The sequence below is a fragment of the Procambarus clarkii genome, chromosome 39 (genome assembly GCF_040958095.1).
Source record: "Procambarus clarkii isolate CNS0578487 chromosome 39, FALCON_Pclarkii_2.0, whole genome shotgun sequence".
NCBI classification, from domain to species: Eukaryota; Metazoa; Arthropoda; class Malacostraca; order Decapoda; family Cambaridae; genus Procambarus; species Procambarus clarkii.
The window spans coordinates 39,482,994-39,499,611 of record NC_091188.1 but is presented as its reverse complement, the minus strand read 5'-3'; the positions used below and the strand labels follow the sequence as shown (position 1 = coordinate 39,499,611).

At 52.1% G+C, this 16,618-nt stretch overlaps 1 protein-coding gene across 1 annotated transcript in view; it reads right to left on the bottom strand.

The window, feature by feature from the left end:
- LOC138372695 (serine/arginine repetitive matrix protein 2-like) overlaps positions 1 to 16,618 on the bottom strand; it is a 75,101-nt gene that overhangs the window by 38,868 nt on the left and 19,615 nt on the right. The window contains exon 3 of the mRNA XM_069338203.1: positions 9,864 to 10,385. Coding sequence (XP_069194304.1) covers positions 9,864 to 10,385 — 522 coding nt within the window. The remainder of the gene's footprint in view (positions 1 to 9,863; positions 10,386 to 16,618) is intronic.

Here is a 16,618-nt window from a genome sequence, read left to right as displayed (position 1 = left end):
AGACCGATAGCACTAACATCGCACATCATAAAAATTTTTGAGAGAGTGCTAAGAAGTAAGATCACAAAATACATGGAATCACAGCATCTCCATAACCCCGGACAACATGGTTTCAGAACAGGGCGCTCTTGCCTGTCGCAGTTGCTGGACCACTATGATATGGCATTAGATGCTATGGAAGACAAACAAAACGCTGATGTAATTTACACAGATTTCGCAAAAGCTTTTGATAAATGTGACCATGGTGTTATTGCACATAAAATGCGTTCAAAAGGAATTACCGGGAAAATAGGCAGATGGATCTACAATTTCCTGACTGACAGAACCCAATGTGTAATAGTCAACAAAATAAAATCCAGCCCATCAACCGTGAAGAGCTCAGTCCCCCAGGGTACTGTGCTTGCTCCAGTACTTTTTCTCATCCTCATATCGGACATAGACCAGAACACAACCTATAGCACTGTATCATCCTTTGCAGATGACACTAGGATTTTCATGAGAGTTGGCAACATAGAGGACACGGCAAACCTCCAATCAGATGTTGATCAGGTCTTTCTATGGGCTACAGAAAATAATATGGTATTCAACGAGGATAAGTTTCAGCTCATGCGCTACGGAAAAATTGAAAACATAAAAACAGGAACCACGTACAAAACGCAGGCAAATCATAACATAGAACGAAAAGGCAATGTAAAGGACCTGGGTGTACTCATGTCGGAAGACCTTACCTTTAAAGAACACAATAAAGTAGCCGTCACAACTGCAAGAAAAATGACAGGTTGGATAACAAGAACTTTTCACACTAGAGATGCTATACCGATGATGATACTTTTCAAAACGCTTGTGCTCTCTAGAGTGGAGTACTGCTGCACAATGACAGCCCCTTTCAAAGCTGGAGAAATTGCTGACCTAGAGAGCGTGCAGAGATCCTTTACTGCTAGAATCCACTCAGTAAAACATCTAAATTACTGGGACCGACTAAAGAGCCTAAATCTGTACTCCCTTGAGCGCAGGCGGGAGAGATACATAATAATTTACACGTGGAAAATAATTGAGGGGCTGGTCCCAAACCTGCACACAGAAATAACACCACATGAGACCAGAAGACATGGCAGGATGTGCAGAATACCCCCGTTGAAAAGCAGAGGTGCAACAGGTACTCTGAGAGAGAACTCTATCAACATCAGAGGCCCGAGACTGTTCAACACGCTTCCACTACACATAAGGGGCATAACTGGCCGACCCCTCACAGTGTTCAAGAGAGAACTGGATAAGCACCTCCAAAGGATACCTGATCAACCAGGCTGTGACTCATACGTCAGGCTGCGAGCAGCCGCGTCTAACAGCCTGGTTGATCAGTCCAGCAACCAGGAGGCCTGGTCGACGACCGGGCCGCGGGGACACTAAGCCCCGGAAGCACCTCAAGGTAGCCTCAAGGTAAGGTACCCACACTGTTCACATTTTCTCCTTCCGCGAGACGGATGGAAAATGCTGAATAGAATCAGTGAATAGAATCAGTGAGGTGCCATTGGCACAATCAGAGAACACTGAACATCAGAGGTCCAGTGAAGAGTAGAGGTGCCATAGGCACAATCAGAGAACACTGAACATCAGAGGTCCAGTGAAGAGTAGAGGTGCCATAGGCACAATCAGAGAACACTGTATAAACATCAGAGGTCCACAGCTGTTCAACACCCTCCCAACAAGCATTAGAAATATTGCAGGAACAAAGGTGGATGTATTCAAGAGGCACTTAGATAAGTTATTGTAAGAAGTGCCGGACCAATCAGGCTGTAGTGGATATGTGGGCCTGCGGGCCCCTCCAAGCAACAGCCTGTTGGACCAAGTTATCACAAGTCAAGCCTGGCTTCAGGCCGGGCTTGGGCAGTAAAACTCTTGAAACCTTCTTCAGGTATGCTCCAGGCATACACATCTACTACCCACCCTTATAACTCACAACACCCCCCCCTCCCCCCCTACCAGACTAACAATACAATCGCCTGCTTTCATTATCTCTGTATGATGAGATTTTTAAATATATATTTAGAGAGAGGAGGGAAGGGCAGTTTTGTTTGATAATCAATATTATTGTTGATATAGTTAGATATGCCTCCTTGGTCACCAGCTGGGCTGTGGCTTGAGGTACTATCACCTCTCTAAATATTATCTGAATACTGCAACACTTTGAATTATATATATATATATATATATATATATATATATATATATATATATATATATATATATATATATATATATATATATATATATATATAGGGGTACCACCACTGGGTTAATTAAAGGGACCCACATCCTCGAAGAAGAAAAAAAAAAAAATATATATATATATATATATATAATATAATTTTTTTTTTTTTTTAAATTTGTGAGGGTACCACCTCTGGTGCCAATGTGGGGACCCATAGCCTCGGAGAAGGAAATAAAAAGTATTCAGAGGAGACCTTGTGGTTTCTCACTGAACACTAATATTATCTTCTCCTACCACCCCCATTCTTTTGTAAGTACACATATATATTTGCTTTATATGAACTTTGTTACAAAAAAGGAGTTACATATAGGTTACAAAGATGGTTATCATAGGTTGTCGAGTTCCTCCAGCTCCTCAGATGGCGGGCAGGAACCCTGGATGCAGTGCGCATTTCCCCTCTGTATCGCCACACTGAGGCGCTGGAAAAGAAAGCTGGCAGCTCTCGGGTCCCTTGTTGTTTCAATGAGCCTAGAACCCAGTTCCTTCAAAAAACTGGTAGCACTTTTACCCCAGGCGCCGAGTATATGTGTGTGTGTGTGTATATATATATATATATATATATATATATATATATATATATATATATATATATATATATATAAAACATATAACCTTTAGGCATTTGTCTTGTATGTTTTGTAACCTTTAAATACACAATAAAGGAAAAAAAAAAAGGGAAGGGGGTGGTAGGAGAAAAGCACACAGAAACTGTATTGGAGGGGACCTACATTCCCTCCAATGCGTTATGTGTGGTTTCCTCCGAGGCTATGGGTCCCCCTTCTTCCAGCCAGAGGTGGTACTCCCTTCCCTTTTTTTTTTTTAATATATATATATATATATATATATATATATATATATATATATATATATATATATATATATATATATATATATATATATATATATGTCGTACCTAGTAGCCAGAACGCACTTCTCAGCCTACTATGCAAGGCCCGATTTGTCTATTAAGCCAAGTTTTTCTGATTTAATATATTTTCTCTAATTTTTTTCTTATGAAATGATAAAGCTACCCATTTCATTATGTATGAGGTCAATTTTTTTTTATTTTAGTTAAAATTAACGTAGATATATGACCGAACCTAACCAACCCTACCTAACCTAACCTAACCTAACCTATCTTTATAGGTTAGGTTAGGTTAGGTAGCCGAAAAAGTTAGGTTAGGTTAGGTTAGGTAGGTTAGGTAGTTGAATAACAATTAATTCATGAAAACTTGGCTTATTAGGCAAATCGGGCCTTGCATAGTAGGCTGAGAAGTGCGTTCTGGCTACTAGGTACGACATATATATATATATATATATATATATATATATATATATATATATATATATATATATATATATATATATATATATATATATATATCGAGGCTCCTGCGCGTCTCTGCCCAAAAGAAAAAAGAAATTAAAAATGTAATTTTGGTGAAAGCCTCAAACATTGTAAACAATGTATCAAAAGCTCCTTTGAGAATGACAAAGTTGAAAGCTGCAATAGTTTTTTTTTTTTTTTTTTGTACCAGGAGATGTTTAAGGTTGAAGGATGAGGACGGAAGTTATTGACCTGTGTTCATGATACTACCTGCTTGATCCACCAGGCTGTTGCTTGGAGCGGCCCGCAGGCCCACATATACCTGCTTGATGGGGTTCTGGGAGTTCTTCTACTGCCCAAGCCCGGCCCGAGGCCAGGCTTGACTTGTGAGAGTTTGGTCCACCAGGCTGTTGCTTGGAGCGGCCCGCAGGCCCACATACCCACCACAGCCCGGTTGGTCCGGCACTTCTTTAAGAAAATCTAGTTTTCTCCAGGAGCCTGAGTCCAGGAGCCTGAGTCCAGGAGCCTGAGTCCAGGAGCCTGAGTCCAGGAGCCTGAGTCCAGGAGCCTGAGTCCAGGAGCCTGAGTCCAGGAGCCTGAGTCCAGGAGCCTGAGTCCAGGAGCCTGAGTCCAGGAGCCTGAGGCTGTATAAGTCCCACAAACGGTGAATGAACAGGATGGAGGGTGGGGGTTGAGCCATGAGCTAATATATACCTCTGGTCTCCTAGTCTCCACCGCCTGCGGCATGGGTATGGGGTGCATAATAAATGACAAAATCATTACGTGATACAACTGAGCTTTGTACACTGGCTGAAGCATGCTCTGCCGCATGCGGACATTGTGTGTCCGGACACCAGACCTTGTCCTGTGTGTTGAGGGGCTGTGTCCGGACACCAGACCTTGTCCTGGGTGTAGAGGGGCTGTGTCCGGACACTAGACCTTGTCCTGGGTGTAGAGGGGCTGTGTCCGGACACTAGACCTTGTCCTGTGTGTTGAGGGGCTGTGTCCGGACACCAGACCTTGTCCTGGGTGTAGAGGGGCTGTGTCCGGACACCAGACCTTGTCCGGTGTGTTGAGGGGCTGTGTCCGGACACCAGACCTTGTCCTGTGTGTTGAGGGGCTGTGTCCGGACACCAGACCTTGTCCTGTGTGTAGAGGGGCTGTGTCCGGACACCAGACCTTGTCCTGTGTGTTGAGGGGCTGTGTCCGGACACCAGACCTTGTTCTGTGTGTTGAGGGGCTGTGTCCGGACACCAGACCTTGTCCTGTGTGTAGAGGGGCTGTGTCCGGACACCAGACCTTGTCTTGTGTGTTGAGGGGCTGTGTCCGGACACCAGACCTTGTCCTGGGTGTTGAGGGGCTGTGTCCGGACACCAGACCTTGTCCTGGGTGTTGAGGGGCTGTGTCCGGACACCAGACCTTGTCCTGTGTGTTGAGGGGCTGTGTCCGGACACCAGACCTTGTCCTGTGTGTTGAGGGGCTGTGTCCGGACACCAGACCTTGTCCTGTGTGTTGAGGGGCTGTGTCCGGACACTAGACCTTGTCCTGGGTGTTGAGGGGCTGTGTCCGGACACTAGACCTTTTCCTGGGTGTAGAGGGGCTGTGTCCGGACACTAGACCTTGTCCTGTGTGTTGAGGGGCTGTGTCCGGACACCAGACCTTGTCCTGGGTGTAGAGGGGCTGTGTCCGGACACTAGACCTTGTCCTGGGTGTAGAGGGGCTGTGTCCGGACACCAGACCTTGTCCTGGGTGTAGAGGGGCTGTGTCCGGACACCAGACCTTGTCCTGGGTGTAGAGGGGCTGTGTCCGGACACCAGACCTTGTCCTGGGTGTAGAGGGGCTGTGTCCGGACACCAGACCTTGTCCTGTGTGTTGAGGGGCTGTGTCCGGACACCAGACCTTGTCCTGGGTGTAGAGGGGCTGTGTCCGGACACCAGACCTTGTCCTGTGTGTTGAGGGGCTGTGTCCGGACACTAGACCTTGTCCTGTGTGTTGAGGGGCTGTGTCCGGACACTAGACCTTGTCCTGTGTGTAGAGGGGCTGTGTCCGGACACTAGACCTTGTCCTGGGTGTAGAGGGGCTGTGTCCGGACACTAGACCTTGTCCTGTGTGTAGAGGGGCTGTGTCCGGACACTAGACCTTGTCCTGTGTGTAGAGGGGCTGTGTCCGGATACTAGACCTTGTCCTGTGTGTAGAGGGGCTGTGTCCGGACACTAGACCTTGTCCTGTGTGTAGAGGGGCTGTGTCCGGACACTAGACCTTGTCCTGGGTGTAGAGGGGCTGTGTCCGGACACCAGACCTTGTCCTGTGTGTTCGGACACCAGACGTTGTCCGAACACACCTCCCTGAAGCCAGGATAAGCAGGTGGGGCGGGAGTGGGTTTACTGAAGCAGTCATTACACTATACCATCTGCCATCATTGCCCCAGGCTGGTAATCCCATGTAATGCTGCACCAATTATGTTAAGCGGCTGTAATGGTCGTTCCTGGGCAAAAATGTGCTAATTAGTAGGCAGTTCACGCACTGGGTAATCACTTGGAGGTGGCGCGATGTACCTCAAGATGAACTGTCTATCGGACAGGTCACCTTGGTTGTTGTCTTGGGGCAGTGCTGTCTACTTTCTTCCCCGAGGGATTACGCGCTCTCAGAAGAGCTCCCTCACGAGGACAATGGTGAGGACAGATGGTGTGTGTTGTGGTGGTGAGGGGGGGTGGGGGGAGTCTGGGGGGGGGGAGGGCGCTAGGTATGTCCTGTGAGAGATGGTCATTGTGCTTCTGCTATGTTGTTGTTGTTGTTGTTGTTGTTTCAGATTCAACTACGTGGAACAAAAAGTTCCAAGTAGCACGGGCTATGGTGAGCCCGTAGTGGACTTACCTGGCACAGGAGCGGGGCAAGTAGCACGGGCTATGGTGAGCCCGTAGTGGACTTACCTGGCACAGGAGCTGGGCAAGTAGCACGGGCTATGGTGAGCCCGTAGTGGACTTACCTGGCACAGGAGCGGGGCAAGTAGCACGGGCTATGGTGATCCCGTAGTGGACTTACCTGGCACAGGAGCGGGGCAAGTAGCATGGGCTATGGTGAGCCCGTAGTGGACTTACCTGGCACAGGAGCGGGGCAAGTAGCACGGGCTATGGTGAGCCCGTAGTGGACTTACCTGGCACAGGAGCGGGGCAAGTAGCACGGGCTATGGTGAGCCCGTAGTGGACTTACCTGGCACAGGAGCGGGGCAAGTAGCACGGGCTATGGTGAGCCCGTAGTGGACTTACCTGGCACAGGAGCGGGGCAAGTAGCACGGGCTATGGTGAGCCCGTAGTGGACTTACCTGGCACAGGAGCGGGGCAAGTAGCACGGGCTATGGTGAGCCCGTAGTGGACTTACCTGGCACAGGAGCGGGGCAAGTAGCACGGGCTATGGTGAGCCCGTAGTGGACTTACCTGGCACAGGAGCGGGGCAAGTAGCACGGGCTATGGTGAGCCCGTAGTGGACTTACCTGGCACAGGAGCGGGGCAAGTAGCACGGGCTATGGTGAGCCCGTAGTGGACTTACCAGGCACAGGAGCGGGGCAAGTAGCACGGGCTATGGTGAGCCCGTAGTGGACTTACCTGGCACAGGAGCGGGGCAAGTAGCACGGGCTATGGTGAGCCCGTAGTGGACTTACCTGGCACAGGAGCGGGGCAAGTAGCACGGGCTATGGTGAGCCCGTAGTGGACTTACCCGGCACAGGAGCGGGGCAAGTAGCACGGGCTATGGTGAGCCCGTAGTGGACTTACCCGGCACAGGAGCGGGGCAAGTAGCTCGGGCTATGGTGAGCCCGTAGTGGACTTACCCGGCACAGGAGCGGGGCAAGTAGCACGGGCTATGGTGAGCCCGTAGTGGACTTACCCGGCACAGGAGCGGGGCAAGTAGCACGGGCTATGGTGAGCCCGTAGTGGACTTACCCGGCACAGGAGCGGGGCAAGTAGCACGGGCTATGGTGAGCCCGTAGTGGACTTACCCGGCACAGGAGCGGGGCAAGTAGCACGGGCTATGGTGAGCCCGTAGTGGACTTACCTGGCACAGGAGCGGGGCAAGTAGCACGGGCTATGGTGAGCCCGTAGTGGACTTACCCGGCACAGGAGCGGGGCAAGTAGCACGGGCTATGGTGAGCCCGTAGTGGACTTACCTGGCACAGGAGCGGGGCAAGTAGCACGGGCTATGGTGAGCCCGTAGTGGACTTACCCGGCACAGGAGCTGGGCAAGTAGCACGGGCTATGGTGAGCCCGTAGTGGACTTACCTGGCACAGGAGCGGGGCAAGTAGCACGGGCTATGGTGAGCCCGTAGTGGACTTACCCGGCACAGGAGCTGGGCAAGTAGCACGGGCTATGGTGAGCCCGTAGTGGACTTACCTGGCACAGGAGCGGGGCAAGTAGCACGGGCTATGGTGAGCCCGTAGTGGACTTACCTGGCACAGGAGCGGGGCAAGTAGCACGGGCTATGGTGAGCCCGTAGTGGACTTACCCGGCACAGGAGCGGGGCAAGTAGCACGGGCTATGGTGAGCCCGTAGTGGACTTACCTGGCACAGGAGCGGGGCAAGTAGTACGGGCTATGGTGAGCCCGTAGTGGACTTACCCGGCACAGGAGCGGGGCAAGTAGCACGGGCTATGGTGAGCCCGTAGTGGACTTACCTGGCACAGGAGCGGGGCAAGTAGTACGGGCTATGGTGAGCCCGTAGTGGACTTACCTGGCACAGGAGCGGGGCAAGTAGCACGGGCTATGGTGAGCCCGTAGTGGACTTACCTGGCACAGGAGCGGGGCAAGTAGCACGGGCTATGGTGAGCCCGTAGTGGACTTACCTGGCACAGGAGCGGGGCAAGTAGCACGGGCTATGGTGAGCCCGTAGTGGACTTACCTGGCACAGGAGCGGGGCAAGTAGCACGGGCTATGGTGAGCCCGTAGTGGACTTGTAGGCCTGTCGTTGTCCTGGTTGTCCTTGTCCTGTCACTGTCCTGCCTCCCACATAAAAGGCTGTTAGAAAAGTTTGAGAAACAGGCAGGAATAAGAGGTAATCTTACACAATCGACTTGAGAATGGTCCAGGACGGACCGAAACGTCGTCGTCCCTTCACCTTCTAGTGAGTGGTCTGGTCAACATAAGAGGTAAGGTGCTCCAGTAGATAAAGGAGTAAGCAAGCAACAGGAAACAGCGAGTAACTTCACGGGCTCACCATAGCCCGTGCTACATGGACATTTCGTTCTGAGTAGATAAATCTAAAACAACAACGGTGAGTAGCTGTGAGGGGGAGACATCAGTGTCTCGAGATGTCACCAGCGGAGTCCCACAGGGCTCTGTACTTGGACCCATCCTGTTTCTAATTATGAGAAGAATCAAGACGGATGAAGATAGAGACTACAGGACGACCTGGACAAACTGGAGGAATGGTCTAGAAAAGGGCTGCTAAAGTTCAACTTAGGAAAGTGTGAAGTAATGAAATTAGGCGAAGGGAGCAGAAGGCTAAACACAAGGTATCATCTGGGAGGTGAAATCCTGAAAGAATCAAATAGAGAGAAAGATCAGGGGGTTGATATCACACCGAACCTGTCCCCAGAAGCCAACATCAAAAGGATATCATTAGCGGCATATGCTAGACTGGCCAACATAAGAACTGCCTTTAGAAACTTGTGTAAGGAATCGTTCAGAACCCTGTATACCACTAATGTCAGACCAATCCTGGAATATGCAGCTCCAGCCTGGAATCCATACTTAGTTAAACACAAGACAAAGTTAGAGAAGATTCAGAGGTATGCCACCAGGCTCCTCCCGGAAGAGAGAGGATTGAGCTACGAGGAAAGGCTACGGGAATAAAACTCGCGTCCCTTGAAGACACAAGAGTTAGGGGAGACATGATCACCACCTTCAAAATTCTCATTGGAATTGACAGGGTGGACAAAGACAAACTCATTAGCACAGGTGGAACACGAACAAGGGGACACAGGTGGAGACTGAGTACCCAAATGAGCCACAGGGACCTGCGGGCCGCTCCAAGCAACAGCCTGTTGGACCAAGTTATCACAAGTTGAGCCTGGCCTCGGGCCGGGCTTGGGGAGTAGGAGAACTCCTGAAACCCTCTCCAGGTATGTTCCAGGTAAAATTGGTTGTGGTGATCTGCCTCCCTGCTGTTGCCTCCCTCCGGATGCTCGTCATTTCCACCTATCAGAACACATCTGTTTCTAACGGCTTCCTGCTTTTGCGTCAGTGTTCTGCGCGGCCGGTAACTGTCTGCTCTCACTTGCAGACTGGCGCGCCCTCACGCAGAGACACGCCCACACGCATACACAAGCAGAGACACGCCAGCACATGCCCACACGTAGAGACACGCCCACACACGCCCACACGCAGACACACGCAAGCACACGCCCACACGCAGACACACGCCCGCACACGCCCACACGCAGACACACGCCCGCACGCGCCCACACGCGCCCACACGCAGACACACGCAGACACACGCCCACACGCAGACACACGCCCGAACACGCCCACACACGCTCACACGCAGACACACGCAGAGACACGCCAGCACACGCCCACACGTAGAGACACGCCCACACGCAGACACACGTAGACACACGCCCGCACACGCCCACACGCAGAGACACGCCTGCACACGCCCACACGCAGACACACGCCCGCACACGCCCACACGCAGACACACGCCCGCACACGCCCACACGCAGAAACATACCAAGAAAGTGTAGAACTATTCTTACTACAATAAATGTTCCAAAAGCAGGACATTCCCCATCCCAGACTGTGTAAGAGCTCATTAAATAACAAACCATGTTAGAACACAGACTGTTCAGTTTTACATATAAGAGAATCAGGTGAATAACACCATAAAACCTCCACTATATGAGCGTTATATGACAAAGAGTGCTGGGAAGACGGGACACCACGAGCGTAGCTCTCATCCTGTAACTACACTTAGGTAATTACTATGAACACGGCCACAACGCCACATGTCAGGGAGAGCGTTTGTTTAGCATAGAGAAAAGGAGAAGAATGGCTTAAAATGTCCAGGGGCCAGATTCACGAAGCAGTTATGCAAGCACTTACGAACCTGGGGCCTGATTCACGAAGCAGTTGCGCAAGCACTTACGAACCTGGGGCCAGATTCACGAAGCAGTTGCGCAAGCACTTACGAACCTGGGGCCAGATTCACGAAGCAGTTGCGCAAGCACTTACGAACCTGGGGCCAGATTCACGAAGCAGTTGCGCAAGCACTTACGAACCTGGGGCCAGATTCACGAAGCAGTTGCGCAAGCACTTACGAACCTGGGGCCAGATTCACGAAGCAGTTGCGCAAGCACTTACGAACCTGGGGCCAGATTCACGAAGCAGCTGCGCAAGCACTTACGAACCTGGGGCCAGATTCACGAAGCAGTTGCGCAAGCACTTACGAACCTGGGGCCAGATTCACGAAGCAGCTGCGCAAGCACTTACGAACCTGGGGCCAGATTCACGAAGCAGTTGCGCAAGCACTTACGAACCTGGGGCCAGATTCACGAAGCAGCTGCGCAAGCACTTACGAACCTGGGGCCAGATTCACGAAGCTGTTACGCAAGCACTTACGAACCTGGGGCCAGATTCACGAAGCTGTTACGCAAGCACTTACGAACCTGGGGCTAGATTCACGAAGCTGTTACGCAAGCACTTACGAACCTGGGGCCAGATTCACGAAGCAGTTACGCAAGCACTTACGAACCTGGGGCCAGATTCACGAAGCTGTTACGCAAGCACTTACGAACCTGGGGCCAGATTCACGAAGCAGTTGCGCAAGCACTTACGAACCTGGGGCCAGATTCACGAAGCGGTTACGCAAGCACTTACGAACCTGGGGCCAGATTCACCAAGCAGTTGCGCAAGCACTTACGAACCTGGGGCCAGATTCACGAAGCAGTTGCGCAAGCACTTACGAATCTGGGGCCAGATTTACGAAGCTGTTACGCAAGCACTTACGAACCTGGGGCCAGATTCACGAAGCTGTTACGCAAGCACTTACGAACCTGGGGCCAGATTCACGAAGCTGTTACGCAAGCACTTACGAACCTGGGGCCAGATTCACGAAGCTGTTACGCAAGCACTTACGAACCTGGGGCCAGATTCACGAAGCAATCACAGTGTGCACTGTGTTGAGCAGTGTTAGTGTTGGTCTGGACCGTCTGTGTACTGTGTACTGTGTTGAGCAGTGTTAGTGTTGGTCTGGACCGTCTGTGTACTGTGCACTGTGTTGAGCAGTGTTAGTGTTGATCTGGACCGACTGTGTACTGTGCACTGTGCTGAGCAGTGTAGTGTTGGTCTGGACCGTCTGTGTACTGTGCACTGTGTTGAGCAGTGTAGTGTTGGTCTGGACCGTCTGTGTACTGTGCACTGTGCTGAGCAGTGTAGTGTTGGTCTGGACCGTCTGTGTACTGTGCACTGTGTTGAGCAGTGTAGTGTTGGTCTGGACCGTCTGTGTACTGTGTTGAGCAGTGTAGTGTTGGTCTGGACCGTCTGTGTACTGTGCACTGTGTTGAGCAGTGTAGTGTTGGTCTGGACCGTCTGTGTACTGTGTACTGTGTTGAGCAGTGTTAGTGTTGGTCTGGACCGTCTGTGTACTGTGTACTGTGTTGAGCAGTGTTAGTGTTGGTCTGGACCGTCTGTGTACTGTGCACTGTGTTGAGCAGTGTAGTGTTGGTCTGGACCGTCTGTGTACTGTGCACTGTGTTGAGCAGTGTAGTGTTGGTCTGGACCGTCTGTGTACTGTGCACTGTGTTGAGCAGTGTAGTGTTGGTCTGGACCGTCTGTGTACTGTGCACTGTGTTGAGCAGTGTTAGTGTTGGTCTGGACCGTCTGTGTACTGTGTACTGTGTTGAGCAGTGTTAGTGTTGGTCTGGACCGACTGTGTACTGTGCACTGTGCTGAGCAGTGTAGTGTTGGTCTGGACCGACTGTGTACTGTGCTGAGCAGTGTTAGTGTTGGTCTGGACCGTCTGTGTACTGTGCACTGTGTTGAGCAGTGTTAGTGTTGGTCTGGACCGACTGTGTACTGTGCACTGTGCTGAGCAGTGTAGTGTTGGTCTGGACCGTCTGTGTACTGTGCACTGTGTTGAGCAGTGTAGTGTTGGTCTGGACCGTCTGTGTACTGTGCACTGTGCTGAGCAGTGTAGTGTTGGTCTGGACCGTCTGTGTACTGTGCTGAGCAGTGTTAGTGTTGGTCTGGACCGTCTGTGTACTGTGCACTGTGCTGAGCAGTGTTAGTGTTGATCTGGACCGTCTGTGTACTGTGCACTGTGTTGAGCAGTGTAGTGTTGGTCTGGACCGTCTGTGTACTGTGCACTGTGTTGAGCAGTGTAGTGTTGGTCTGGACCGTCTGTGTACTGTGCACTGTGTTGAGCAGTGTAGTGTTGGTCTAGACCGACTGTGTACTGTGTTGAGCAGTGTTAGTGTTGGTCTGGACCGACTGTGTACTGTGCACTGTGCTGAGCAGTGTAGTGTTGGTCTGGACCGTCTGTGTACTGTGCACTGTGTTGAGCAGTGTAGTGTTGGTCTGGACCGTCTGTATACTGTGCACTGTGTTGAGCAGTGTAGTGTTGGTCTGGACCGTCTGTGTACTGTGCACTGTGTTGAGCAGTGTTAGTGTTGGTCTGGACCGTCTGTGTACTGTGCACTGTGTTGAGCAGTGTTAGTGTTGGTCTGGACCGTCTGTGTACTGTGCACTGTGTTGAGCAGTGTTAGTGTTGGTCTGGACCGTCTGTGTACTGTGTACTGTGTTGAGCAGTGTTAGTGTTGGTCTGGACCGACTGTGTACTGTGCACTGTGCTGAGCAGTGTAGTGTTGGTCTGGACCGTCTGTGTACTGTGCAATGTGTTGAGCAGTGTAGTGTTGGTCTGGACCGTCTGTATACTGTGCACTGTGTTGAGCAGTGTAGTGTTGGTCTGGACCGTCTGTGTACTGTGCACTGTGTTGAGCAGTGTAGTGTTGGTCTAGACCGACTGTGTACTGTGTTGAGCAGTGTAGTGTTGGTCTGGACCGACTGTGTACTGTGCTGAGCAGTGTAGTGTTGGTCTGGACCGTCTGTGTACTGTGCACTGTGCTGAGCAGTGTAGTGTTGGTCTGGACCGTCTGTGTACTGTGCACTGTGCTGATCAATGTAGTGTTGGTCTGGACCGTCTGTGTACTGTGCACTGTTGAGCAGTGTAGTGTTGGTCTGGACCGTCTGTGTACTGTGCACTGTGCTGAGCAGTGTAGTGTTGGTCTGGACCGTCTGTGTACTGTGCACTGTGTTGAGCAGTGTTAGTGTTGGTCTGGACCGTCTGTGTACTGTGCACTGTGTTGAGCAGTGTTAGTGTTGGTCTGGACCGTCTGTGTACTGTGCACTGTGTTGAGCAGTGTAGTGTTGGTCTGGACCGTCTGTGTACTGTGCACTGTGTTGAGCAGTGTAGTGTTGGTCTGGACCGTCTGTGTACTGTGCACTGTGTTGAGCAGTGTTAGTGTTGGTCTGGACCGTCTGTGTACTGTGCACTGTGTTGAGCAGTGTAGTGTTGGTCTGGACCGTCTGTGTACTGTGCACTGTGTTGAGCAGTGTAGTGTTGGTCTGGACCGTCTGTGTACTGTGCACTGTGTTGAGCAGTGTAGTGTTGGTCTGGACCGTCTGTGTACTGTGCACTGTGTTGAGCAGTGTAGTGTTGGTCTGGACCGTCTGTGTACTGTGCACTGTGTTGAGCAGTGGTTTTGTAAGCCTGTGACGATGTGCATCTAATTAATAATATTGGATACGTTATTTTTTATGATACAGGAAAGCTGTTTCATGTTCATAATTTATGCAGTTGTTATAAAAACATTTTCCATACATGATGTATAACATTATGTATTACATTATGTATAACATGCAATATATTTTTAGCGTTAAATTTTAGAAAATAATGATTGTGTTATATGTGGCCCTGCGGGCCGCTCCAAGCAACAGCCTGGTGGACCAAACTCTCACAAGTCAAGCCTGGCCTCGGGCCGGGCTTGGGCAGTAGAAGAACTCCCAGAACCCCATCAAGCAGGTATATGTGGGCCTGCGGGCCGCTCCAAGCAACAGCCTGGTGGACCAAACTCTCACAAGTCAAGCCTGGCCTCGGGCCGGGCTTGGGGAGTAGAAGAACTCCCAGAACCCCATCAACCAGGTATATGTGGGCCTGCGGGCCGCTCCAAGCAACAGCCTGGTGGACCAAACTCTCACAAGTCAAGCCTGGCCTCGGGCCGGGCTTGGGCAGTAGAAGAACTCCCAGAACCCCATCAAGCAGGTATATGTGGGCCTGCGGGCCGCTCCAAGCAACAGCCTGGTGGACCAAACTCTCACAAGTCAAGCCTGGCCTCGGGCCGGGCTTGGGCAGTAGAAGAACTCCCAGAACCCCATCAAGCAGGTATATGTGGGCCTGCGGGTCGCTCCAAGCAACAGCCTGGTGGACCAAACTCTCACAAGTCAAGCCTGGCCTCGGGCCGGGCTTGGGCAGTAGAAGAACTCCCAGAACCCCATCAAGCAGGTATATGTAGGCCTGCGGGCCGCTCCAAGCAACAGCCTGGTGGACCAAACTCTCACAAGTCAAGCCTGGCCTCGGGCCGGGCTTGGGCAGTAGAAGAACTCCCAGAACCCCATCAAGCAGGTATATGTGGGCCTGCGGGCCGCTCCAAGCAACAGCCTGGTGGACCAAACTCTCACAAGTCAAGCCTGGCCTCGGGCTGGGCTTGGGCAGTAGAAGAACTCCCAGAACCCCATCAAGCAGGTATATGTAGGCCTGCGGGCCGCTCCAAGCAACAGCCTGGTGGACCAAACTCTCACAAGTCAAGCCTGGCCTCGGGCCGGGCTTGGGCAGTAGAAGAACTCCCAGAACCCCATCAAGCAGGTATATGTGGGCCTGCGGGCCGCTCCAAGCAACAGCCTGGTGGACCAAACTCTCACAAGTCAAGCCTGGCCTCGGGCCGGGTTTGGGCAGTAGAAGAACTCCCAGAACCCCATCAAGCAGGTATATGTGGGCCTGCGGGCCGCTCCAAGCAACAGCCTGGTGGACCAAACTCTCACAAGTCAAGGGAGGTGGTAGAAGGAGTGGGATGATTGTGAGGGAGGTGGTGTATAGTGAGGGAGGGTGAGAGTGCGGTAGGGTGTTAAGGCAGGCCGGGGAAGGATCAAGACCGACCTGCCCGCTACCTGAGCTGGTAAACAGGAAGCCCGCCACGTGGAGACGCAGACCAAGATCTATAATCCTCCCTGGGAATATGTCTGGGCACGCCGCGGGAGGGACCCTCTGGCCACACCAGCTGGGACGGGCTCCACCTGGCCAGGTCCTGCACACTGTGGCCCGGGCCAGATGTGGGGCTCCACCTGGCCAGGTCCAGTACACTGTGGCCTGGGCCAGATGTGGGGCTCCACCTGGCCAGGTCCAGTACACTGTGGCCCGGGCCAGATGTGGGGCTCCACCTGGCCAAGTCCAGTACACTGTGGCCTGGGCCAGATGTGGGGCTCCACCTGGCCAGGTCCAGTACACTGTGGCCCGGGCCAGATGTGGGGCTCCACCTGGCCAAGTCCAGTACACTGTGGCCTGGGCCAGATGTGGGGCTCCACCTGGCCAAGTCCAGTACACTGTGGCCTGGGCCAGATGTGGGGCTCCACCTGGCCAAGTCCAGTACACTGTGGCCTGGGCCAGATGTGGGGCTCCACCTGGCCAGGTCCAGTACACTGTGGCCCGGGCCAGATGTGGGGCTCCACCTGGCCAAGTCCAGTACACTGTGGCCCGGGCCAGATGTGGGGCTCCACCTGGCCAAGTCCAGTACACTGTGGCCTGGGCCAGATGTGGGGCTCCACCTGGCCAAGTCCAGTACACTGTGGCCCGGGCCAGATGTGGGGCTCCACCTGGCCAGGTCCAGTACACTGTGGCCTGGGCCAGATGTGGGGCTCCACCTGGCCAGGTCCTGTTTTTTTCTTGTAATATTGCCCCAAACGGGGGTTTATTGGGCAGCG